Source organism: Saccostrea cucullata, unplaced genomic scaffold (assembly GCF_032062105.1).
Source record: "Saccostrea cucullata isolate Sc308-1 unplaced genomic scaffold, CSIRO_AGI_Scuc_v1 ctg219, whole genome shotgun sequence".
Classification (NCBI taxonomy): Eukaryota; Metazoa; Mollusca; class Bivalvia; order Ostreida; family Ostreidae; genus Saccostrea; species Saccostrea cuccullata.
In genome coordinates, this window is record NW_026936054.1 from 330,204 (window position 1) to 353,642 (window position 23,439).

Below are 23,439 nucleotides of genomic sequence, written 5' to 3' on the forward strand. Positions count from 1 at the left end.
TAAGCAGGCTCGAATTAGATCAATGACATTTTCACATTTTTTTTTCAGGGTGAAACAAAACCTGTTCTGGAAATGTTTCATTGCATTACCATTAGCTTAATATAATATCTCTTTTTGCAATACTAGTATCATCTCACATGCAAGCTAGATTTAACTAGGGAACAAATTTGTGAGAGTTCATAAACTGGTGGAAGACCTTGAAGCGATAAGACATTTATTTCACGGTAGCATTACATTAATATTATAATATTATCTGAAGCTATACATTTTCTTTGTCCCATCATCATTAAAAAAGAGAATTTGACTCATAGTCCAGAGTCACTCAAAATAGTTGAACATCAAGTAATAAAAAAAAGATAACAAACAGTATTTGGGGGTGATATTTGGAATACAGTTCTTTGAATAGGGCTTTAAAACGTAGCCTTGAAATTCCAGAGATGGGATCAGGTGCCTGGGAGGAGTGAGTATCCCCTGTTGAAAGAACGCATCCACCGTGAGGTATATATATTGATCAAGGATACATTGCGTTCAAACCTTGACGCATGGCCTAGAATCTTCCAACATATCTTCAGATCAAAAAACTGTCCCTGTTTGGGTTCAGTCAAGTGGCCTCATATATATTTTATTAACAAGGCGGCGAAACAATGATATATACTAATATAATCTTTTGTTGCTTGATATATCTTTATGTTAACAATGTACATGATGTATCGCCAAAAAAAATCTTCTCAAATGGAATAAAACATTAATTATTATTATGGATGTCTTTGAAATGATATATTTTGAACAACATCTGCATTTCAAGACAACACCTGCTCTTCCCTGGTCTGGGCATTGTTATAACAGTACATCAGCAAGGTTAAAAGGGCAAAGAAGAAAGAGTCGAGAACACTAGGCATTATTCAGAAAAAAAAGTCAAAAAAAAAATTAATCAAAGGGGATGAAAAATGAAAAAGGACAGATATCATCACTTTTTCCCCTAAAGGCTACGCTGCAATCAATAGTTTCAAGGAAAGAATAATCAAATAAATGAATTTTTATTAATATTATGTCCGAAAGTAAAGTATCGTAATCAAAAGCAAAACGTTCCTGTAAAATATGCATGGGATTTTATCATTCTAATAATAGGTGTTCAACCTAAGAGTGATTAACTCCAGAAGGCATGGTTTGGAACTTTTTACCTTTTTTGTTCTTTTGTCCTTCTATCTAAATAATAATAATAAAAACAATCTTTACTCTTTATGTTTAATTTTACTTAACGAGTGATAATAATAAAAAATTGGCCTGTTACTATTAAGTTTGCACATCATTAAAAAATTATTTTTAGAATTAAATTAAGAAAACCCCAAGTTTAAAGTTGATGTTATTTTGAACAAAGGACTGCTTGATGCGACTTTCCTCTTTTATGGAATATGATCAAGGTTTCTTTGAATTTTTAAATTTTTTTCAAATTGAACGTTAATGATTTTTAGTAAAATCATTCATAATAAAGAATGTGTTTTTTCTACTTCAGAAATAACAAAAGAATATGTTTTTATAACAAAAATAAATATTTTTATTATGTACAATATGTACAACGTCAACAATGTTAGTAAATTCGCCTGAGAAACACTGCGTCACCGTCACTGTATCGATTACACGTGTTCCTAATGGTGGGGGACCTGTATGGACTCTTTGTGGGCTCAAAAAATTTCCAGTGATTTATCATTGTAGCTGGAAAGAAAAGAGTACATATCAGTAATTGATAAATAGTACCAAAAAAAAATTAAATATAGACCATCTGTTTTCATACTGTAAACTGTAGAAATGAAAATAAAACCAATGCTGACTAAGAAGACAAAAAAAAAGGAAAATCAAAAGAACTATGGTAATCCATAGATATTTAGAGATGTAATTTTCATAAAACTGGAAACTGATGTTCAAAAGAAATAACACACTCAGAAAATTGTGTGTCAATAACATTGAAGAACTTTTCCTTAAATAGATCTAGAGTATAAAACCTTTAATGGCTTTTCTTTAGTAGGGCAAAAGTAAGTTTAGTAAGTTTAAAAGGGCAAAACACTTTCAAAACTCTCTAACAATATGCAAAAATTGGCATCACTTATTAAATTACTCATTTTTGAATAATCTAATTTAATATCAGTAAAGGAAATCTCGCTTTCATTCTTATCCAATAATGTTTTTCAATCCATTTGGATAAAATATTGCTGACGAAGCACTTTTTATTTCATGGCAAGTTTTTCTTAACTTTCATATATGTATCTCTTAGATAAACGACACAGAGAGGAAAATAATTGAATTATTCTTGAATTGTGTCCATCGGGAACACTTTGTCCATTTGAAATGATTTACTTAAAATGAACGATGTCTAGTAAAAATACGAACGCAATAAACACATTCCAGAAAACGAGATACCGTATTGATATTCCAAGGGTTTAAGAAATAATGACTTGCAATACAAGTTTTATTGAAAAATAAACGAATAATATCATGATTTTTTCATCATATATATCAGATTACCTATGTGATCTTCATGCCAAGGATAATGTTATATAGGAGTAATTTGCTCATCTACATGTAAATAACCAAAAAAAAAAATACAAAGAAATGTTTTTCTACCTATAAGAAGTCTAGTTACGTTGTTATTACTGGTCAATGGCACTAAAACCTGATAGATACTAAATAATAACGACTTTATCTTTCTTCCAAAATCTGACAGAAACAAAATACTTACGACTTAATCGTACCACCAACATGGGGTTCTCATCAACAAAGGGAAACTGTAGACACAACATTTCATTCCTGTCGGGTGTTCTATAATGATATGGAACAGAACGGTCAACACCCGTACAAACATAACATTATCCTAGTTATTTATCTTAAATACAGGAATAACAAGCTTTATTTTAGAAAATAATAAAATTTTTCTTAAGTTTTTATCATTCAATATTGAGGAAGATGATCATATGTTTTAAAGTGAAGACTTAATAATTCTTTTCTCAAGAAATGCTCTTCAAGAAAGAGAATCGTTATTATCGCCATATTAATTTAAGAAAAAAAACTTTTTTTATTAATTTAAATGTTTGGTTTTTTTTTTTGTCATTGGTAACTAATTATAATTCGGCTCGGAATTTTTATAAAAGATACATATACTTTATTAAGTATAAAAGATACTTAGTAGGTAAATTATCAATAACCTTTTTATTCGGTCAGATAAAATTTATCTGAATCTGCATTTGTTTAAATGATTTTTCAGGATGAATATAATTATCAAGAATTTCCTTAAATGAAAATTTATCCTTTGTGTCGTATCAAATGCTGGGAAAATTGTATTGTAATAAATGATTTCAAGTTTTGAATAGAGGTTACCTCCCTTGGTTATTTTATTTTGAATTTGTGACTAACTTTATCACTACAGTCTTGTGAAAGGTTATTATCCTGTAATATTTATATATTGCATTAGTGACTTACATAAGCAGTACAGTTTCGTAATAATCCATTTCCTTACAGAAGTAATATCTCTCTGATTCGGGAGTTTGCACTAACACATAATAATAATTAATTGTAATGAGTGTGTTCATGTCATTATCATAGGCATCAGACACCGCCCACTTTCCAAACACTGAGGGTGAAAACGGACATCGTCCTGAAAAAGAAGAACAAGGTAAATATCACATCAAATACCAAATATTTATTAAGCCAAATCTTTTTTTCTTAATTTACCGTATTCGTTTTTAGCAACTTTTAATAGCTTTAAATTGGCGGAACTTTATTTCAAGTCTTATAAAATAAAATACAAACAAGAAATACAATTTCTCTTCTGAGCCACTTGTAATAAACTACATGTATCCTTTTTATTGATTTAAAAAATAATGAACGAGACCATTAGCCAATTTTTGATTTTGTGTCTATTGCAGAAACTAATATAAATAAAAGTGTAGTCATTATTGACTCTTTCGTACATTTACAATAAGTAATTGACTTGTCTGAATATACACATGCTTTTAAATATAAGTATTGTCTTTTAAACATTCTATTATCTAGGGGCAATTTAATCAGATTCAAAGATTTTTATGAATACTTGAGATTACTTCAACGTTTTATTGTCACCTTTCCTTTTCTCATTTTTATACACCATTATTACTTGTACAAGGAAAATAAGACTCATATTTTATTAAAAACACTAGAGGTCAACAAGAGGTTGCTTAATATTATGTCTGAACAAATCCTAAAACACAGCAAGCTATTGACAAATAAGATGATGATACAAAGATATCAACTATCTTGTTCAAAGTAACAGTTTGCAAAGTCTATGGTCGATATCATGACCTTGTTAGCAAATCTCTTCTATTGTTTAGTCAAATGTTTCCTGACGTTATACATACAAATAGTTGTTCCATATTTTCACGCTGAATAATCTACGGATTTTTTCGTTTACCCAGTCACGACAAGGAAGACACTTCGGGTGTGTCCGATCACATTCTTCAATTCCACATGATTTTTTTTTAAAAATTTGAAATAAGAACAGGTAACTTTATGTCCTCAGGTCAATGAAGAGATAACAAGAATCTAAAAATATCACACGGTTCAAAACACTCTTTGATATCTCGAGTAAAAACATTGTTATATCAATTGTATGCATTCTCTCTTGTCTTTTCCCTGCTAAATAACATCTTCAGAAACATCTTCAGAGTGCTAAGAAATGCGTCCTTATACTATTAACTATCTAACAGACATGAAAACACTTCACAAAGCAGTCATGTCACATACACAACATACAATCTAAAACCCAGGAAAGTTCTACAAACATTTAACTACAAAGATGTTTGTGGCAATGTATTATGAATCATATATCTTGAGAATCTTGGATGTGATTAAAAGAGAAATAAGGATCACAACGCTCCCATGAATCTAAACTTTCATGACAAATAGATTATCAAATTTTCTAAACGACCTCATGCATTTTCGATGTATGCGTCAATATCCCGTTATCACCTTTATATAAGGTTTATATTTCCCGGCTGATCTTGTAAGCAAGAACATGTTACGATCATTTCTTTTAAAACAAAGTTTTTGACAAACAAGTCGATGAAGCAAGGATATAGAGTTCTTGTTTGAAGTCGTTATTTTGCAAGTTCTATGGTCCACACAATGACTGTATCAGCAAATAGAATCTATCATTAGATCAAATGCTGACGGAAGTTCCTTTTTAACTAATTGTTAGTCCATTATTTACACATCGAATATTTTACGGATTTTTCCGTTTTTCCAATCCTGTCAGGATCCTGTGAGATCGAGTATTGTCCATTATCTTAACTCTTTTCACAGTTATCTGACACCGATTTTTTGTTATTGCCGATTTGATATCTCTTCTGACTCCCCATTGAACATACTTTTAATACCCTCACCATTGCATTGTATTTTGTTTAGTTGAAGTTGGTCTAATAAAAGTAAAGGAAGTAGAAAATTTGAGAAAGAATTCACATAGATAGGACAAAATAAAGACGTTACTGTTTGATCAGAAATCAAAAGTTCACTTGAACCTTTAGAATAAGATTATGATTGAATACAATTCTAGAAGTATTGTTTATTGATAATCTGAAATTGTTTATGAATACCTGTAATTGATTTAAATACGCATTCCATACGTCCTGTTGACTTAAAACTGACAGGAATACGTCCATGTTATCCTCCTACATTTTGTTTTATAACTTTTTAATCGTAGCAATCTTTTATTTGATAACATTATCATAAACTGCTAAATCAAATGGAATTAATACACCTTACAGGTATTCACAAGCTTTTAAAAAAACTGAACCCAAATATTATATAAAATTATATTACATGATTGTAAGTTATTTTTTCCGAGGATAACATAGACAAATATTCCAGCAAAGGGAAACTACCAAACAGGGTGATAGACAAAATACTTGTGCGTGCGCAACAACAGGATATCCGGAAAATGCGTACTTACGGGGTGTTGCCTTGTCTTTGGTTATCAACTCACCATAAATGGCTTCAGAAGTTGCTAATATAATTAAAACGGGAACTACTGATTTCATTCTGAAAAGAAAAAAAAAATGATTTTGATTGAATGAGTTTAAATCAATGACAACATAAGGTGTTCTTTAAATTTGATTTAGTACATAAAAAAGACTATTGCGAAATGTCTGATTGTTTTTGGATAATTGATTGGTGAAATCAGTACCATGGTAGATGATGATTTGGATTAAATTAAATCAAAACCCAGTGGCATTGAAGAAATGATTAATCTATTGAAGGTTTCACATAATGACAATGCCTCAGAAAACGTCAAATGATCATTCTAAAAAGTCAATAGAAATAAATTGTATTTCCTGAGAGACAGAAAAGGAAAAGTGTAAAAATAAAAAAAATCTAATTGAGTTATAGCTTTTATTCCAAAATAGCAATAATTTCTCTTGAAAGAAAAAATGATAAATTATCTTAGAGTACAAATATTTAGCCTTTGTTCATTGGCTGATAATGAAACCTTTCAATTATATCTTTTTTTTTAAACAAAAAGTAAAACGTCCACTGCTTAAGTGACTTTTCATTGATGATTGATGCCAAAACTATAGGGAATAAAAGAATTGGTGTGCTTAAAGGGTAATAATGCATGTATATGTCCCCATAGACTGCAATGTATCCGGCGATTATGGCTTATTTAACCAAAACGAGACCAATAACGTTTAATGAAAAAAGCTAAAAAAAGTAGGCACGCAACCATCTTAGGCTTATTCAATATTGGAGTGTTTATGAATGAAATCCTATGGGCTCCGGGACTACTGATGACGTCATAATTGAGGCAATAAAATGAATCTGTGAATGGAAAACTGCAGCCGATTGTCTAATTGACCTTGTCCTTTGTATCAGCGTATAACGAGATCATTTCTATCCAGTAATGGACTACTGTTATCAATGAAACTAGGATGAAATAAGGTACCATTACTGAAAAAAAGAAATTTGCTGGATAACTAAAATATTGAGGATTATAGTTTTCGTGAGTGTTTCATGTTAGGATAAGATCCCCTTTCAACTGCAAAATTTATCAGAATCGTTTCTCTTTTCAGATAAAATTAATTAATTTTTTACAGGTTAATTTTTTCATATTATTATAGGGTGAAGGATATGGAGATAACAAACAGCATTCAATATCAAAGTCCATAGAACAATACAAAATAGAAACAGAGCAAACACGGACCTCTAAAACATTAGAGGTGGGATCAGGTGCCATGGAGATGTGTGCATCCCCTGCTAACCGGTCACACTCGCCGTGTGCTCCTTGTCATGATCGGGAAATAACGGAAAAATCCGTCGTCAATTCAGTGTATAAATAATGGACTAAGTTACAAAATACGTGTCATGTGATTTTTATTCTGAATCCACCACTCATTTCTTGGTAAACTTTTGCATACTATAGAAACTTTATTGATACATGTATGCCCCTGGAGTTGTGGGATATGAAAGACACTTATGACTTCAGAAATGAAATTATTGTTTAAAAACTACTGAAGGTAAAAGTGATATGCTTCATACGCCTTGATTGACTTCTTGATGATAAATTGCTTAATGTTTCATTGGAATCTATTTTTCATTCATAAAGCGTCGTTACAATATAGCGATAAAGGGCTTCAAATTTTCGTTCCAACGTCTGTGACACGAGAATTTGCCCTTGTAGGTCTAATGAGAATTACCCATAATTTTTTCTAAAAAGTGCCAGCTCTTGGAGAAGGAACAGTTGCTATCAGTTTTATCGACTTTGATCTGTCACAACTGTGGTTTGAAACCCCAATATTCCGATCACGGAGCACCTATTCTACTTACTGAGCTTACATGACTGTCCCACTGATGTGATAAAATTCTATGGTAGTCAAGGATTTTTTTTACTTTATTTTTCAAACAAATCTGTATATAATATAAATACATTTTAGATTAATACATGTCGATACGATTTATCATGGTGAGCATGACATTAAAGATACCGCAGAGTCTGACACATCTGTTTCATATTTGCATATTTTACTTTAAAAAGACGTTAATGGTAATCTAACAACCAAGCTATATGATAAACGTGATGACCTTAACTTTTCTATCGTCAACTTTCCTTACTTATGCAGCAATATACCTTCATCACCTGCATACGGAGTTTATATATCTCAGTTGATTTGATACGCAAGAGCATGCTCTATGTATGAACAATTTCTAAAACGAGGTAAATTATTGACAAACAAATTGATGAAACAAGAATATCAGCAGTCTTGTTTAAAGTCATCATTTTCCCAAGATTTATGGTCGATACAGTGACCTTGTCAGCAAATACAATTTATCATTGAATCAAATGCTGACTGACGTTTTTCATATGAATTGTTATTCCATTATTCATACACACAACTGACGACGGATTTTCCGATAATGACAAGGAGCACATTTTCCAGATGGCATGACAATGATGCACAGGCGGTGTTTGCTCTGCTCCTATTTTGTACTGTTTAATTTATTGGGATTATTATGAAAAAGCTTAAAAAAAAAATTCTGATCATTCTAATCAAAAGATATCTTATACCTTCAGTGTTAGGTTCATGAGAGGCACAACTGATCTTAATAGCGAAATGAAATTGTTCATAAACAAGACTGAATAAACTTCTCTTAACTTCAAATTATCTTTACGTCGCGGATTTGAATTCCACTGCGGGACTAGGAGATCGGTACTTTGGAATGAGATCGTATAAACAGATGTCCCGTGTCCCAGTAGATGTTGGCATGAAAAAAGATCCCTCCCTGCTCAAAGGCCCTAAGTGCCGATTATAGGACAAAATTTGCAGCTCTCCAACGGCAAGTGGTGGCGTCTCCTTATGAGTGAAAAATTCTTTAAAGGGACGTTAGATAATATGCACTCAATCAATTAATCAAATTATCTTTCGACTTGTATCTAAAACTGATCCTACATAGACTACGTCTTTTCGTAATTAATAAGTTGGGAGTCATAAGAAAACTACATTCAGCTTTCATGGGAATATGTTTATAGTTGCTTTAAAATAAGTTTGTTAAATAACGCAGTTGTTTGTTATAAATGATATTTTTGTCTTTAGCAAGTGAAACGGTGAAATCGAAATATGAAATTGGTGAAGTAGTAACTGTCTTGTCTTTTTTTGTCCAGATTTATGGAGCCAAAATGTTAATACTTGTCAAATAATTTTATTATATATCACCAATATAATGGCATTTAGAAATCAAATGCATGTAAAGAGTTACCTTGTAATTAAAAAAAAAGTATTAAGTTGAAACCAAATTCTGCAAAAAAAAAAAAAAAAAAAAAAAAAATTCCAGAGTTAACTGTCTGTTGCTAAAATCAATTTTGAAAAGGCAGGATTTTTATTACAGTTTATAAGTTTGTGTTAGCCAAATAATTTATATATTAAATAAAACATAAAAGACAAGAATTGACCAAGAGAGAGAGAGAGAGAAAAAACTATTAATCGATTGGAATCAAAAGTTAATAGTAGTATGTGCCATGATTATTTTGCATTCAATGACATATTGATAAAATCAAAGAAAACTTTCTGAGTTGAATGGAAAAGAGAAATCATGAAATTCCATTTTATTCTGAAAGTAGCAACACCCAATTATTCTGTCAAATTATGAATGTTGACTTTTTTATTGGATTCTAGGAATAGTTACCCGGATGTCGATACTGATAAAGTATCACCATTCCTACCCTACGATTGTAATTCATGTGTTCAATTTGGTCAAAACATAATCTGTTGGTCATTATCACTGTAACATTGCCTTTTGTCAGAACCAAGTGGTAATTGCATAACATGAAATGAGTCGTGTGTAGGTATGTTATATTGCAATGTTTTAGGTGGGCGGCCAATTGAAAATGAACAGAGCTTTTATATACCAAACGGATTTTTTCATTATAGATTTACTATTCCTACCTTGCGAGAAATCAAAAAAATGGGCTAAAATAAGAGGTGACATGATCTAAAAGCAATTAACAAAGTAAAATGGTATCTCTGGTCACATTAGGTAATAGAATCCACACATGAATTCGGTGGTATACGATAAAAAGCAAATTTAGTCTCTTTGCTTTCGCATGACAATCTTTAATAAAATCCGGCAGATACAAATGATATTTTTTTCATCAATAACTGTATATTTGCCAACGAATCAGGAATTTATTAACACTTGCTAATTTAAGGGAACAAATAGTTCAGACAAACAGGGAGAGGATGAAAGCAATCAAACCGATAAAGCAAAGAACAATATGTCCTAAAGCTGCTACGATATAAATGTTTTATTACAGCTACTAGTGTACATTTATGTCTATAAAATATTGCCAATAACATCCCTGCTAGCAGAAGTCTTAATTCAGTATGCATTTTCTACGACAATGAGACAATTTACAAACAGAGTGGTACAGAGAATATGCATCGCATGTACTCTAGTTTCAATAAAGTGTGGCAGAGAAGAAATTGTGGGTCAAGGGAATGCAGTAAAAAGAGCGAGCACCTGATAAGAGAAGTTTACATTAACAAAAGAGAACAGGAGTTATTAACAGAGGGTGAGGGTGGCTTCGCTGGTGTTTTACATTTTATATAAAGCACAGATCTAAGGAAAACGTTTAATGATTTTATGCAATAGCTACTGAAAATAGTTTCCCTTGTTCTTAGATACGCTTTTCCTTAGTTTATACACTTTTTGGTAACATTCTAGCATTCAGTATTTCTGCTTAATATTGATGATGTAAATTAGAACCTACGCATGACAATTTTTATGGAAACTGTTAGGTTCTCTTTTATTGATGCATATTAATATGACAGAAAGGCTGTTACTTAAAATAATACAATGCAGAAATACATTTTGTACAACACGGTTTATCGAGAAAGTGTCATAATTCAACACATCAAGGCAATGATTTGACAGCTCCTCTCTCTCTCTAGCTGCTGAAGAGATACCGTCTGATTTATTTAATTATCTTAGACAAAAATGTATTTTTATATAGAATTGATGTGTATGAGGGAAAGAAAGAATGGAAATATGATATTAATGAAATATAATTTTGAAAATAAAATTATTTAACTGTAAAAATTGCTTCCAGATTTCCTCAAATGCATTTTAAATAAAAACGGAATAAATTGAGGCTATTAATTTGCAAACTTAAAATTTTATTATTATGGAACTAGATTTAATAAGAGAAAGGGAAAAAAATACAAAAAGTTAATATATCATCTTTTTTTTTCGAAGAACATTTCATAAATTCAATTGCATATTTATCATTAATGCGACTTGCAATAGATGAAAAAATAAATAAATAAATAAATAAATGCCTAGCTAAAACAACACGATCAAAACAATCAGTACATTTGAAGGTAAAAACTTACTTGTATAAGAGTTAGGTAATTGCTTTTAATAATTCCCTCAATAGATGTGGCCATTTGTATGCTGGCAATGCTTATATACACTAACACCGACCTGCGTCATATATTGGAAAACCCATCCCTGAATGCCCCCCATGTTCTAGGTTCCAAATATTATGAATATCCTAGGCCTCTAATCTATTAAAATTATATGATGCAGTCCTTCCTGGCGTTATCAGATGGGGTTTGCAGCATTGAAGAGTTTGTAAAAAAGAGTGATAAACTGATTTCCGCAATCGGTTCATCGTAGTATTTAGAATTAATCTCAATAATGGTCTTCCGAGACTTATGATTGGGTAAAGGCTAGGTGTGTATAAAAGTCATAGATACCGTTAGTTTACATTTATTAACACTATGACAAAATTGTGTGTAACATTGTTCAACAATGATTAAATATCTTATCCTTACGATCAAGGAAAGGTGACAATTGCATAAAAGAAGACCCGCCATTTGTCGCCTAGTTTTTCGCGCCAAAACGTCAGTTAAGAGGATATTAAAATAAGGGAAAGCTGTTCAAAAACAGAGAAGGTTAAGTGTAGAAGATGAAGCTCTCTACTGATATTAGGACCTCGTCTATGGTTTCTGATGAACAGAGTGATACTGTCGGAGTTAACTCTAAGATCAATCAATCCCCACTCAGAACGACGAGAGAGGACACATCACTCCTGTAGGATCTTACTCCGCTTTTATCTCCCAACAAGCTGTCTTCGGGTCACCGAATTCCGTCTTAAGTTTTCACAGCCTATCAATTCAAGAAGATTTAATTTAACTATTCAAAGACAGTCTTTTGAAGCTTTTAGTTTACATATAGATTAATAAAGATTCCTTCACAACCCATTGGTATAATTCAAGCTATGGTTGCGTATAAAGGCTATCTGTCAAAATTATATTTCGTCAAAAAAACTGATGTTTCCTTAATTTTATCAAGAGCTCTAATTTCTGTTTTTGATGCAATTTGCAATTCAAAATACCAATTGTCGTTATTAGATGCGAAACTTTTTTGGCTTGTTTTGTTTTAGTCATTAGTATTATGATTTTTCATTTTAGTTTTTTCATAATGTTGACAATCAAACAACATAAGACCAACTGAGGTGAAACCAACTCAAAATGACATCATTTTTAAACATACTTATTTAATGAAATCTACAAATGTGGATTGATTTTATATTTTTTTTATATTAATAGTAATAATTACAATAATGTTAAGCTAAACTGCTAAAGCAAAATAAAAATGCATCTTTAAATGATCAATAAGATAAACATTTGTTTTAGTTTATTATCAACAAGGCTAATTTTATCATGATAGAGATGATATAAAAAGGTATCTATTAATTTAAACGATTTTTGATCCATTTTAGAAGTTAATTTTAAGTCATGGGTTTATTTTCATACGATTGACATTTCAAAAATAACTCCTCTATATCGAGGTGAGTTTCATCATTAAAAAATGAGTTATAACTTTCATTAGTCAGTAATTTACATATTTCAAAACTGACAAATAAAAAGGGTAAATCTTGAATTGAAATATCCTCATCAAAGATGCACTTAACCCCCCGGGGATATCGTTTCAAAATGCAATCCGTAGCATTTTTATTCTGATGTTTGACGTCATGTAAAAAAGCAATGTCAAAAACATAGTTAACTGCGATAAGAAATTAAGAACGTTTAAATATTTTGAATTCGTTTGAACACACCGGTATGTAGTTTTTGTTTCACTAATAATCAAAAATAATTTCAGAATTTTTTTTTTTTGAAAAATAAATTTCAAGCTTGAATTAAAATTTTTAACAGTAACCTCACAGTAACCAAATAAACTAACGTCCTGCAATCAAACACAGGTCACTGGCCTCTGCCAAATCTCCACAAATGCAGCATGTATTTTCTTTTTTAGCCCTCTACTCGGTGCCAAAATTCTTGGCGAATGTTTCTGGTTCAGTCACTCTATGTGAATGAGTGTTTTCCAGCTTATCTCTTTAATTACGACCTTAAAGTACGTTCTCTGCTCATTAATTGATTTATTGGCCGAAAAAAGAAACTGCACATTGTTTTCTCGTGTTTCCTTTGCACTGCTTCAAACTCTAACGACGCTGTGATGTCAATACGGTGTGTTTGATGTCCTTACCATGAAATTCGTAGTCGTCAGAATTGTATAGAAATTATTGAATATCAGTCTTAATATAGGAGCGGACAATTCGCTAATATCACAAATTAAACTATTGACATTCTACAATTGACAGATTAATGCATATGATTATGGAAAATAAAGTAGCATTAAAATGAAAGTACGGTAGAGATCTAAAACCACGATCCGTCTCATTCCGGAGCTATTAGTTATCTGGGGGATGCAGAATCTTGTCACTAACTAATTAGAAAGTAATTACTCAGAACTGACTAGAAATGTCAATCTTAAGTGTGCTCTCATTATTGTAAGAAATTGATCGACTTACTTGCCGAGATTACTCAGCGCTGATAAGACACATTTCACTTTAGCATTGTTTCAGAGTTTCGAAAATCTAAATTACATTTGTTTTTGTTTGTACGCTGAAGATGTACACATTGCATTGTTTACTTAATCTGTATTAAGTATGCGATTTCTCTTAAATCAGAATATGTATAACTATATGGATAACTATGCATTTCTTAAATGTTTTTCTGAAGTTGATCCTAATTTTTTTGTCAGCATTTGAATAGCATTTTTTATCTGACATCCAATTTTTCGACGTGTACATGTAGAGCTGTGTGTCAATACTTGTTAATAAGGAGGTGATAACAAAATTAGGAGCGCGTTATGAGTGTCATAAGTAGAAAGGTCTATAACTATGGCGGAAGAATCATAAAGTGGTATGGTGTTTTAATTTTGTTTGTCATCCCCGGAACACCAAATAACAGAAATCCAGAATATCAATTTGATTCAGACTTCCTTTTGGTTCAAACCATTCTTGTCTCTCTTTCCTTAAAATTTGGATATTTTACTAAAAATAGACAGTAACAACCAAGCTTTATGGTAAACTTGATGGCTCTCTTTTTCTACCGTTAACTTTCCTTACTTATGCAGCAATATATAATATTCTTTCATTACTTGCAAACGGAGTTTATATCTCTCAGTTCATTTGCAAGAGTACATACTACGTATGAAAATTTCTAATTAAAGCAAGCTATTGCCAATGGATGTTAATGAAACAAGAAATTCAACAGTTTCGTTTAATGTCTTAAGAAATATGATACAAATACAATAGATTTAAAGTCACATGCACAGTCATGCATATGTCGACTGATGATCTTTGTTCATATAAATAGTGAAACTACTGAATTGTATACGGATTTTTCCATTTTTCTATCACGACAAGGAGCAGGTGTGACCGGTCGGCAGGGGATGCTCACTCCTCCATGACACCTGACACCTTCTCTGATGTTCTAGAAGTCTATGTTTGCTCTCTTCCTTATTCGGTAGTAAAATCGGACTTATGAGCGTAAATACCGAATATTATCATCAAATTTCATTCCATTTATGCATATGTCGACTCAATATATCCTACTAAACCATCACTGTTTCATGTTTCAATGATTTACTGACGATAGGCAATAAGGAGCAACTAACAGGTAATGAGTATGATAAACAAGATGGCTTCAACTAATTCATCCTCAATTTTTCTTATTTTGGAAGTTCTGTACCGCTATCAAAAAAAATATTGTGTTATTATTTTCTTACATATGCAATACTTAAGAGCATTCTCTGAGTACGACAAATAGTTTTAACCAGTTCAGATAGAAACAATCTCGTTTAAAATTAATATTTCGTAAATTGCATGGCACCTGATCCCACCTCTGATATTTTGGAGGTCCGTGTTTGCTCTGCTCTTATTTTGTATTGTTTTATGGACTTTTGATCTTGAATACTGTTCGTTATCTCCTTATGTTTCATGGTCATTTTAACGATATTGTTTGTAAATATAATCTTTCACTGGGCGTTATATATACTGAGTCTATTTGACTGTGATATATTCCATCTCTATATGATCATTTAGTTATCATTCAGGGCAAACTAGTACGATCGGTATAGCAGCGTGCTCCTCCTAGGCTTCAATAACATTTTGTTATTACACCTTTTCATGTCCTTTCATATATTTCTATAAATCGTCTACGTAGTTCTGTCTACCGTTCCGTGATGGGAAGATCTAGGATTAAAGTCAAAGTTGTGATGGACCTAAGTCAATGCAAAATATCTCTCAGTTGATTCAATGGCAAAGAGCATGGTCTACGTATGAACAATTTCTCAAACGGGTTGAGGTATTGTAAACAAGTTGATGATACGAAAATATCAGCAGTCTCGATTAAAGTCATCATTTCTATGTTCGATACATGCAAATACAATCTAACATTTAAGTAAAACTAAAGTTTTTCTTTCTTATCGTTAGGCCTTTATTTACAAACCGAATGTTCGCCAGATTTAACGTTATTTTCCGACCATTAAAAAACTTACGGCGGGTGTGAATGGTCTGCAGGGGAAGCACACTCCAAAGCACCTGATCTCACCTCTGAAGTTTTAGAGGTCCATGTTTGCTCTGCTCCATATTTAGTATTGTTCAAAGGACTTTTGAGCTTGAATATTGTTATTAATCTCCATATAAAATATTTCATTTTAATCAGAGAAATATAATCGCATTCTGAACAACTCCAAGGCGCTTAGTGAGAGAATATTTTTAGGGGATTTTGGCCACAATAATAGAGTCTTTAAGCTCAAACTTTCCAAAAAAAATCATTTAAGATAAAGATATTATGCAAATTAAATGATGCCTGATGAATGATATGAAGTTTTGAATGAAGTATTCAGGGAATACATTTTTCGCCTGCAGGTGGAATGTGACGATATCGAAAGTTATCATTGACAGTTTATAACTAGGTCGTAAGAGTAAAATTTTAAAAAAACAAAACAAAAACAAAAATCTCAATCTTTTAGATTAATTCCTACAAAATCAAAATTGATACTCTTTTGCAATTTGAATAAAATTTTCATTAACATTGGCCTCGAGGTTGAATGATATTCTTCTGGGTTTAAGTGACCCCTTTCTGAAAATAGATACGAAATGTGAGATAATTTTTTTTTTACTTGAAATACTAATTCAATTGTTTGGAAAAGAATGGAGATAACGAAAAGTATTCAAACTTAAAAGCCCGTCAACCAATACAAAAGGAGCAGAGCAAAAATTGACCTTCAAAACATCGATATCAGAGGGGGATCAGTTGCCATAGAGGAATGAAAAATTGCATTCTCACAGTACGTATCTTTTGCCTTCAAGATTCATTGAATCATGCATAAGAATTTCAAGCTTCAAAATAAATATCTTTTGTTATTTTTCCCCCATTTCTCGCTAACTGATATATATTAAATACGATATATATAAAATATGATTCTTTAAAACGATGTTGGAAAATTTGAAAACTAAGAATTAATTCGTTATAAACTTAAAGTATTTAACAAATAATTTATAAAGAGGGTACATAAATTAAAAATAAAGAATTGTGACCGACCGTTAGACTTTCTATATTTGTGAGACAATTCTATAAAAATAAAAGTTCTAATATCGTAACTGTGGTATGTTAAAGAGGATAACCGAAAATATTCTTAATAAATAAACATATGATAAAGACGATAACGTTTTGTCAAGTGTAAATTTAACATAAATATAAATATTTTGTATAGGAGAGATAGGAGTATTTAAATTCCTGCAATGACGGATGTAGAAATAACGAACAAAAGTCCATAAAACAATACAAAAGGAACAGAGCAAACACGGACCTCCAAAACATCCAAGATTGGATCAGGTGCCATGCAGGAGTGAGCATCCCCTGCCGACCGGTCACACACGCCGTGTGCTCCTTTTCATGATCGGGAAATAACGGAAAAATCCGTCGTCAATTCAGTAAATAAATAATGGACTAAAAATTGGTATGAAAATCATCAGTCAGCATTTGACTCAAAAATAAATTTCATTTGCTGACAAGGTCATTGTATCGACCATAAAACTTACGAAATGATGACTTTAAACTGCTGACATTCTTCTTTCATCAACTTATTTGTTAAAATTAATTGTTTTTAAAAATTGTTCATACGTAGAACATGCTATTGCGTATCGAATCAACAGAGATATATATAAACTCTGTATGCAGATGATGAAGGAATATTGCTGCATAAGTAAGGGAAGTTGACGATAGAAAAGTTAAAGTTATCACGTTTATCATATAGCTTGGTTGCTAGATTACCATTAACGTCCTTTGCAACGAAAATATCCAAATATGAAACAGATGTGTCAGACTCTGTGGTATGTTTTATCTCAAGCTCACCAGGATATATTGTATCGACATGGGAATGGAAATTACCATTGTTGAGTTGAAGGCCACAGCAAGTGTTTTCTTTTTTTCACGCATAAGATTTTACACAAATTCTGCTTTATATGAATACAGAAATGGGTCTGCTAATAACAGAGCGCAATTGGTACCCATGGAAATTCCAATAAATTGTTGGAAGACCGTTTCTCTAAAAACCACATAGATATCGTCAATCAAAAACTCAAGCATCCTTTTGATGTCAACTTTAGAGTACATGTGTGTGCAATCAGAATGTGTCTTAACAAATCATTTTGCAAATGACCAATGGCCTGGTTCTCAGGTTTCTTTTGACAATATTTTCTCAATTTACTTTTGTAGACAAATGAAATACAAATACAAAATACAAATTAAAAGTCGCTTCGTATGTTTATTAAACTTAAAACTCAGTAATGATTCTTAACTCGGTCCATCAAATTTAGAACAGAGCAAAAATGAATTTCGAAAGTCATCAGAGGTGGGATCAGGTGCTATTCAGGAGAAAGTGTCGCCTGTACACCGGTAAAACATTTCGAGTCATTCTTGTCACTATCTTGTAAAGGATAAAATCTAATCAAACTAAATGACTTTGCATTCGAAGCCTTCTATAGTTTGCGTATATCTGAAAATGAAATGTGATTTAGATATAAATAAACAAACCAAATTAACAGGGAGAGAACATATTTTGTATATCATTCAAATTTGAAACTGACTTTTCTGTAAGTATTTTTAAAAAAAAATTAATTGTTAAAAATAAAATTTAAAAAACATAAAAAAAAGGTCAGAAATTTTCACAATGCAAAGAGCAAATGGGAATGTTTGCTATCATTAAGGACATTTTGATAAAACAAGGGAAACTTAATGGGCCTTGTAGGTATATCAGTTTCTTTAGCACCTACGTCGATATTTGAGACTAAGTATACGAGAATTTATTTCTACGCATCTCTTGAAAAAAAATAATGATTCATAACTACCTACATGGGAATCTTGGAATGATTCATTATATCATTTTTTGTCTACTTTTAATTTAGTTGATTTACTTAACCACTTTCTGATGAAATTTTAAGTTATTATAGAATTTTCAAAAACATTTTAATCACGCACTTATGATTTTATATCAAAAAAGTAAAATATAAGTAAACATAGTATTCTGCGTAGAAGTTGTTAAAAAAGCTTTTGCATTTGCTTTGATTTGAAAGAAAGTTGATTATATATTGAAATATATTATAAATATCATTTAATTTTTGTAAAGAGAAGCAATTATGATAAGCCTTATCACTCCTAACATGTGACTTTTATTGTGTTGGTGGGTTAATAAATATCACATATTGTACATTTAAAGTTTGAGAGTTCTTTAATCCTTAATTATTTTAGATTTTAAATGGCTAAGTACACATAGTTCATCGATGTTGCAGTAATTAAGAGCCGATATAAAGGCCTTTGATACCCCATATCAGGCGGCTACGGTTCAGATCATTAGCACTAAGTAGTGTGATTTTGATGATTATTTCAATTTAAATGTCATTTGAATGTCAAAAAGAGTCTTATCTTTTTCATAATGAAAGGAAATTCATTTTTTGCAATTTCAAAAAAAATTGACACTTCCGTGATAGAATAAACCTGCCTTAAACGTCATTGTATTGAAAATGCAGAATACAAAGGCAGAATAAAACCCATAATTTACCATCTCTCGGGAACTCACCTCGGGGAAATATTGATCACTAAATATAAACTATTACGTTTAATGACATAAACTATCCGCTGTTTTATTTGAATGAAATGTTGATGTTCATTACTCATGTACATGAATAGCCTACTTGAAAAAGAATTTAATTGTATTAGATTACATTTACACAAACAAGTTTCATTAATCGTTTGCAAGGTCCCTCTTTACTTTCTTAAACGCCAGCTTATAATCTTAAATTAAAACTTTTAAACATTTTCCTATTATTTGTCTTTACATTTTCAAGACAAATGACGAAATATTTCTATTGTTATATGCGTTGAAAAAAGTAAATCTCGACACACTGAATTATCAAAAGATTCAAAACTAGATTTTTTTTTATCTTAAAAACATCAAAGAAGTAGAACATTGCCAAAAATAGAAAAATGAACTCTCCGTTTGAACCTTTCATTGATTAATTGTCAACATTTCGCGTAAAGAAGTCTTTATTTAGAGTAATTCAAAATCATAGAAAAAAAAATTAAAGGCTTCGAATTCGCCCAATGTACAAAAAAAGTCGATCATAGAACATACCGTAAAATTTGTTATTTACAACTTGCCAAAAGTAGGATTAGAGCTTTATTTTTGACATAATGATAGATATTTATGGTCAATCATCAAGCAGAAAATTGATGAAAAGCAGAAAAGGATTTACAAAATTCACATAGGAATTTAGACCACGAATATAAACAATGCATCTGTTCATATTTTATGATTCATATTCTAAATTATCTCACCAAAAACAGTCAATAAAACTCTGAAGAAGACAATATTCAGAAAAACATATTTACCATAACATATACAATGAAATATGTGGAGATAACAAATAGTAGTCCAGCTCTTAAGTCCAATAAACAATACAAAATAGGGTTGGAGCAAACAAGAACCTTAAAAACATCGGAGGTGGGATCAGGTGCCATGGAGGAGTGAGCATCCCCTGCCGGCAGGTCACACCCGCCGTGTGATTCTTGTTGTGTTAGTCAAAAAAAGGAAAAATCCGTGAATATTAAAGCTGAACACGACTCGTAAATAGGCATACGCCATTCTCGATATCATTATCTGCGATACATCAACACTAGGGTATACTCGTCGCATTCGTAAAACCTGACTGCTTTATTGTCACGGGTATCGGCGTGGAATGGCGACCCGTGTTCGTGCTGGTTAACTTGCATTACCTTAGTTTACATTTTATTGCAGTTATGTGTATCTGTGTTGTTTGTATACTGCACTGACCTGTACAACTATAATTGTAAATTTATTTGGTATCTTACTTCCCTGCATTTGACGAAGTATTACATTATCATTCTATCCTGTATAGCACACGTCCGTCTACACCGGTGTCGACTGAACAGTGACGAAATTCTGCCCTTTATATACGGGTCTGCAGAGGAGCGAGAATTGGGAACAAAAATGGCGGACACATTCCTTTTACGAATCGTGTTCAGCTTTAACTTACAAATGCCTTTAAAAAACATCTAGAAAATAGAGAAAACCTCTTCGTTATACATGTAGCGCCGATTCAAATTATTCCCACTTTCTTGCCGTGAGCGCGCTATATTGATCAGATAAATAGAGAAAACTGCATTCAATATTTGTATGAAAACAATGCCTTACAATTGGTTAAATAACTGGTCAGATTCTTAAAATCTCAATTTTACCTACTGAACAAATGTTAAATTGAAAGGAAGAATACCTGAAACATATACCTTGGTAATCATATTCTTATATACCCTCTGGTATTTTCAGGGGTCCTTGACCTTGTCCTATTTCTAAATTATGATATTATAGTCTTTTACAATGATTTCAAAGCAAATTGGTTCTACTTGATTTTCAAAGAAATGGGAATATAGGGTTTCAAACATGAAAAAAAATAAGTAAATTCGGGCAATAATTGTTAATCAAGTCTTTAAATTCTTAAAATAATAATAAAAAAAGATAAAAGGCATTTAACATGGTGTAATCAATGGATTAGACATTGATACTTTTTTGCACTAAATCGGTTTGGAGCCAACATGATTATGTTTGTTAAAATAGAATATTTCTAGGTAAATCAAGAAAGTTGGCGTTAAAAAAACTGATGTCATCCCGTTTGTCCTATAGTTTAAAGGTTATTATATGGTTATCAATGTCTATAGATGTTAAAACATCAAAGTATCAAAGTATTAGTCAATTAAGTATTGTAGGTACTGTAATTTCATTCATTTGAATTTTACTGTATACACAGAGTCGACATACATTAATTAATAAAATTGATAATGATAATTTTTTTTTAAAAAAGTCTCCGAAATATCGGAAATATCAAAATGTGGAATGGAAGGCCATAGAGGTTTCCTTTTTCTTATGTAGAAACTTTTGAGGAAATACTGCTTCTTAAGAATATGAAAACGAAATAAAAGAGGTCGGCTAACAAAGAAGCACAAAAATCTCACAGTGTTAAGAAATATACCAACTTAAAAGTACCTGTTGTGTAGAATCAGAACAATTTTGAACAAAAATGATTTTGTAGAAGACTTTCTTCAGTTGCAATTTTAAAGAACACATGCATACAAAAATAAATTTGTTAACAAATTTATACACAGTAACACATTTTTATCAAGACACAATATATGCATAATCTGTAAATAGATAGTTGCATATGCAAATACTTGAAAAAAATAGAATTAACCTCATATCATATTTACAGAAACAAGGAACTTACATATTTAATACTTTCACGTTATGCAGCAGTGTATACAGCTCTATGTTATTATGGCATGTCAAATTTTGCAATATTCGATCTTTTGTATAATTTTTCATCTGCATTGTATAATAAACTATGATTGGAATCCTTGTTCATTAATAGTTAACCAATTAGGCTATAATGTATATCTTTTAAAAGATAAGAAATATTGTCGTAGAAAAAAATAACTTTTAATACACCTACGGGTACATCCATTTTCACATAATGCATTTATTCAAATTTTCTATGCAAAACACCTACCCGCGCCGGGTGAATGATTTAAAGACAAAAAATCCCACAATATTTCGATTCCTTTTCACAGCACTGGATGAAACCGAGCCAATTATTGTCTTTATTTGTCATCGTCTTTAATTGCTGCATCATTAATATTCACTTTAATTCAAGCAATTAATAAAAGTAATGAAAATTGAAAAATTATATTAAAATTTGTAGCAAATGTGATTTCCTTCCTCTTTTTCTCCGAAAAAAAAAATCATTGAAATCTTAAAACAAAACAAATGTGTACCACTGGCGCCAAAAACATTCAATTATTTATAATGTACCTCCATCACCCTGAGCCAGTACCGAGTCCCCTCCATTCCTCTCTTCCTCGGGGGGTCAGTAGTGATCTTTTCGTCTGAACTGTCCTACTCCCAGGTACTGCTTGAGACAGGACGATAGTTATCAGATCAGGAATAAGGAATTATAATTGTCCTATCATACTTAACATGTCAGAATCTATCGACAGAAACAGATAACCTCTTCTGTAAGGACACAATTCTCTACAGCAAACCATGTATTACGTGATTGTTGTATTTGGACATTTTATTTGGGTTGAAGTCTATGGGGTACGACTTCTTCATGAGAAATATACGGTCCTTGCAGTAGACTGATAATTTGATAACACAAGATTTTACCAAAATCAACAGCTTAAAACCTTTTGAATTTTCAACTTTATACACAACCATTCCCCACAATCAATTAAGGTCCAGGCTTTTTGATATCATGAACAATGCTTTTTCAATAAAAATGGAACTCGAAAATTTATACACCTTGTCATTAGTCATTTAAAAAATTATTTTATGTAAAAAAAAAAAGCATACTGATTGTACACACAAGTAATCTGAATATGATATCAAAAAGATGCTTGAGTTTCTGATTGACGATATCTATGTGGTTTTTGGAGACCAGCT

At 31.4% G+C, this 23,439-nt stretch overlaps 1 protein-coding gene across 2 annotated transcripts; it reads right to left on the bottom strand.

Annotated features, from left to right (window-relative positions):
- Positions 1–1,531: 1,531 nt before the first annotated feature.
- LOC134244669 (uncharacterized) lies at positions 1,532–11,553 on the bottom strand. 2 transcript variants are annotated; one of them, XM_062726921.1, is made up of 5 exons: positions 11,406–11,553; positions 6,008–6,063; positions 3,472–3,646; positions 2,735–2,814; positions 1,532–1,713 (listed from the first exon to the last, which is right to left on the bottom strand). In XM_062726921.1, exons 2-5 carry the CDS (start codon positions 6,060–6,062, stop codon positions 1,589–1,591), a joined length of 435 nt encoding a protein of 144 aa, XP_062582905.1. In that variant the 5' UTR covers position 6,063; positions 11,406–11,553; the 3' UTR covers positions 1,532–1,588. The 2 variants fall into 2 exon arrangements, with proteins under 2 accessions (XP_062582905.1, XP_062582904.1); XM_062726920.1 differs by having other exon boundaries at positions 5,975–6,063; positions 11,406–11,549.
- Positions 11,554–23,439: the final 11,886 nt, after the last annotated feature.

Excerpts from the sequence above, each read along its gene's own strand:
- LOC134244669 (XM_062726920.1), bottom strand. The coding sequence starts at position 6,062 with ATGAAATCAGTAGTTCCCGTTTTAATTATATTAGCAACTTCTGAAGCC. Across the intron at positions 2,815-3,471 it reads TACGAAACTGTACTGCTTAT|AACACCCGACAGGAATGAAA; the intron begins GTAAGTCACTAA and ends ATATCATTATAG. Across the intron at positions 1,714-2,734 it reads GTTGGTGGTACGATTAAGTC|CTACAATGATAAATCACTGG; the intron begins GTAAGTATTTTG and ends TTTTCTTTCCAG.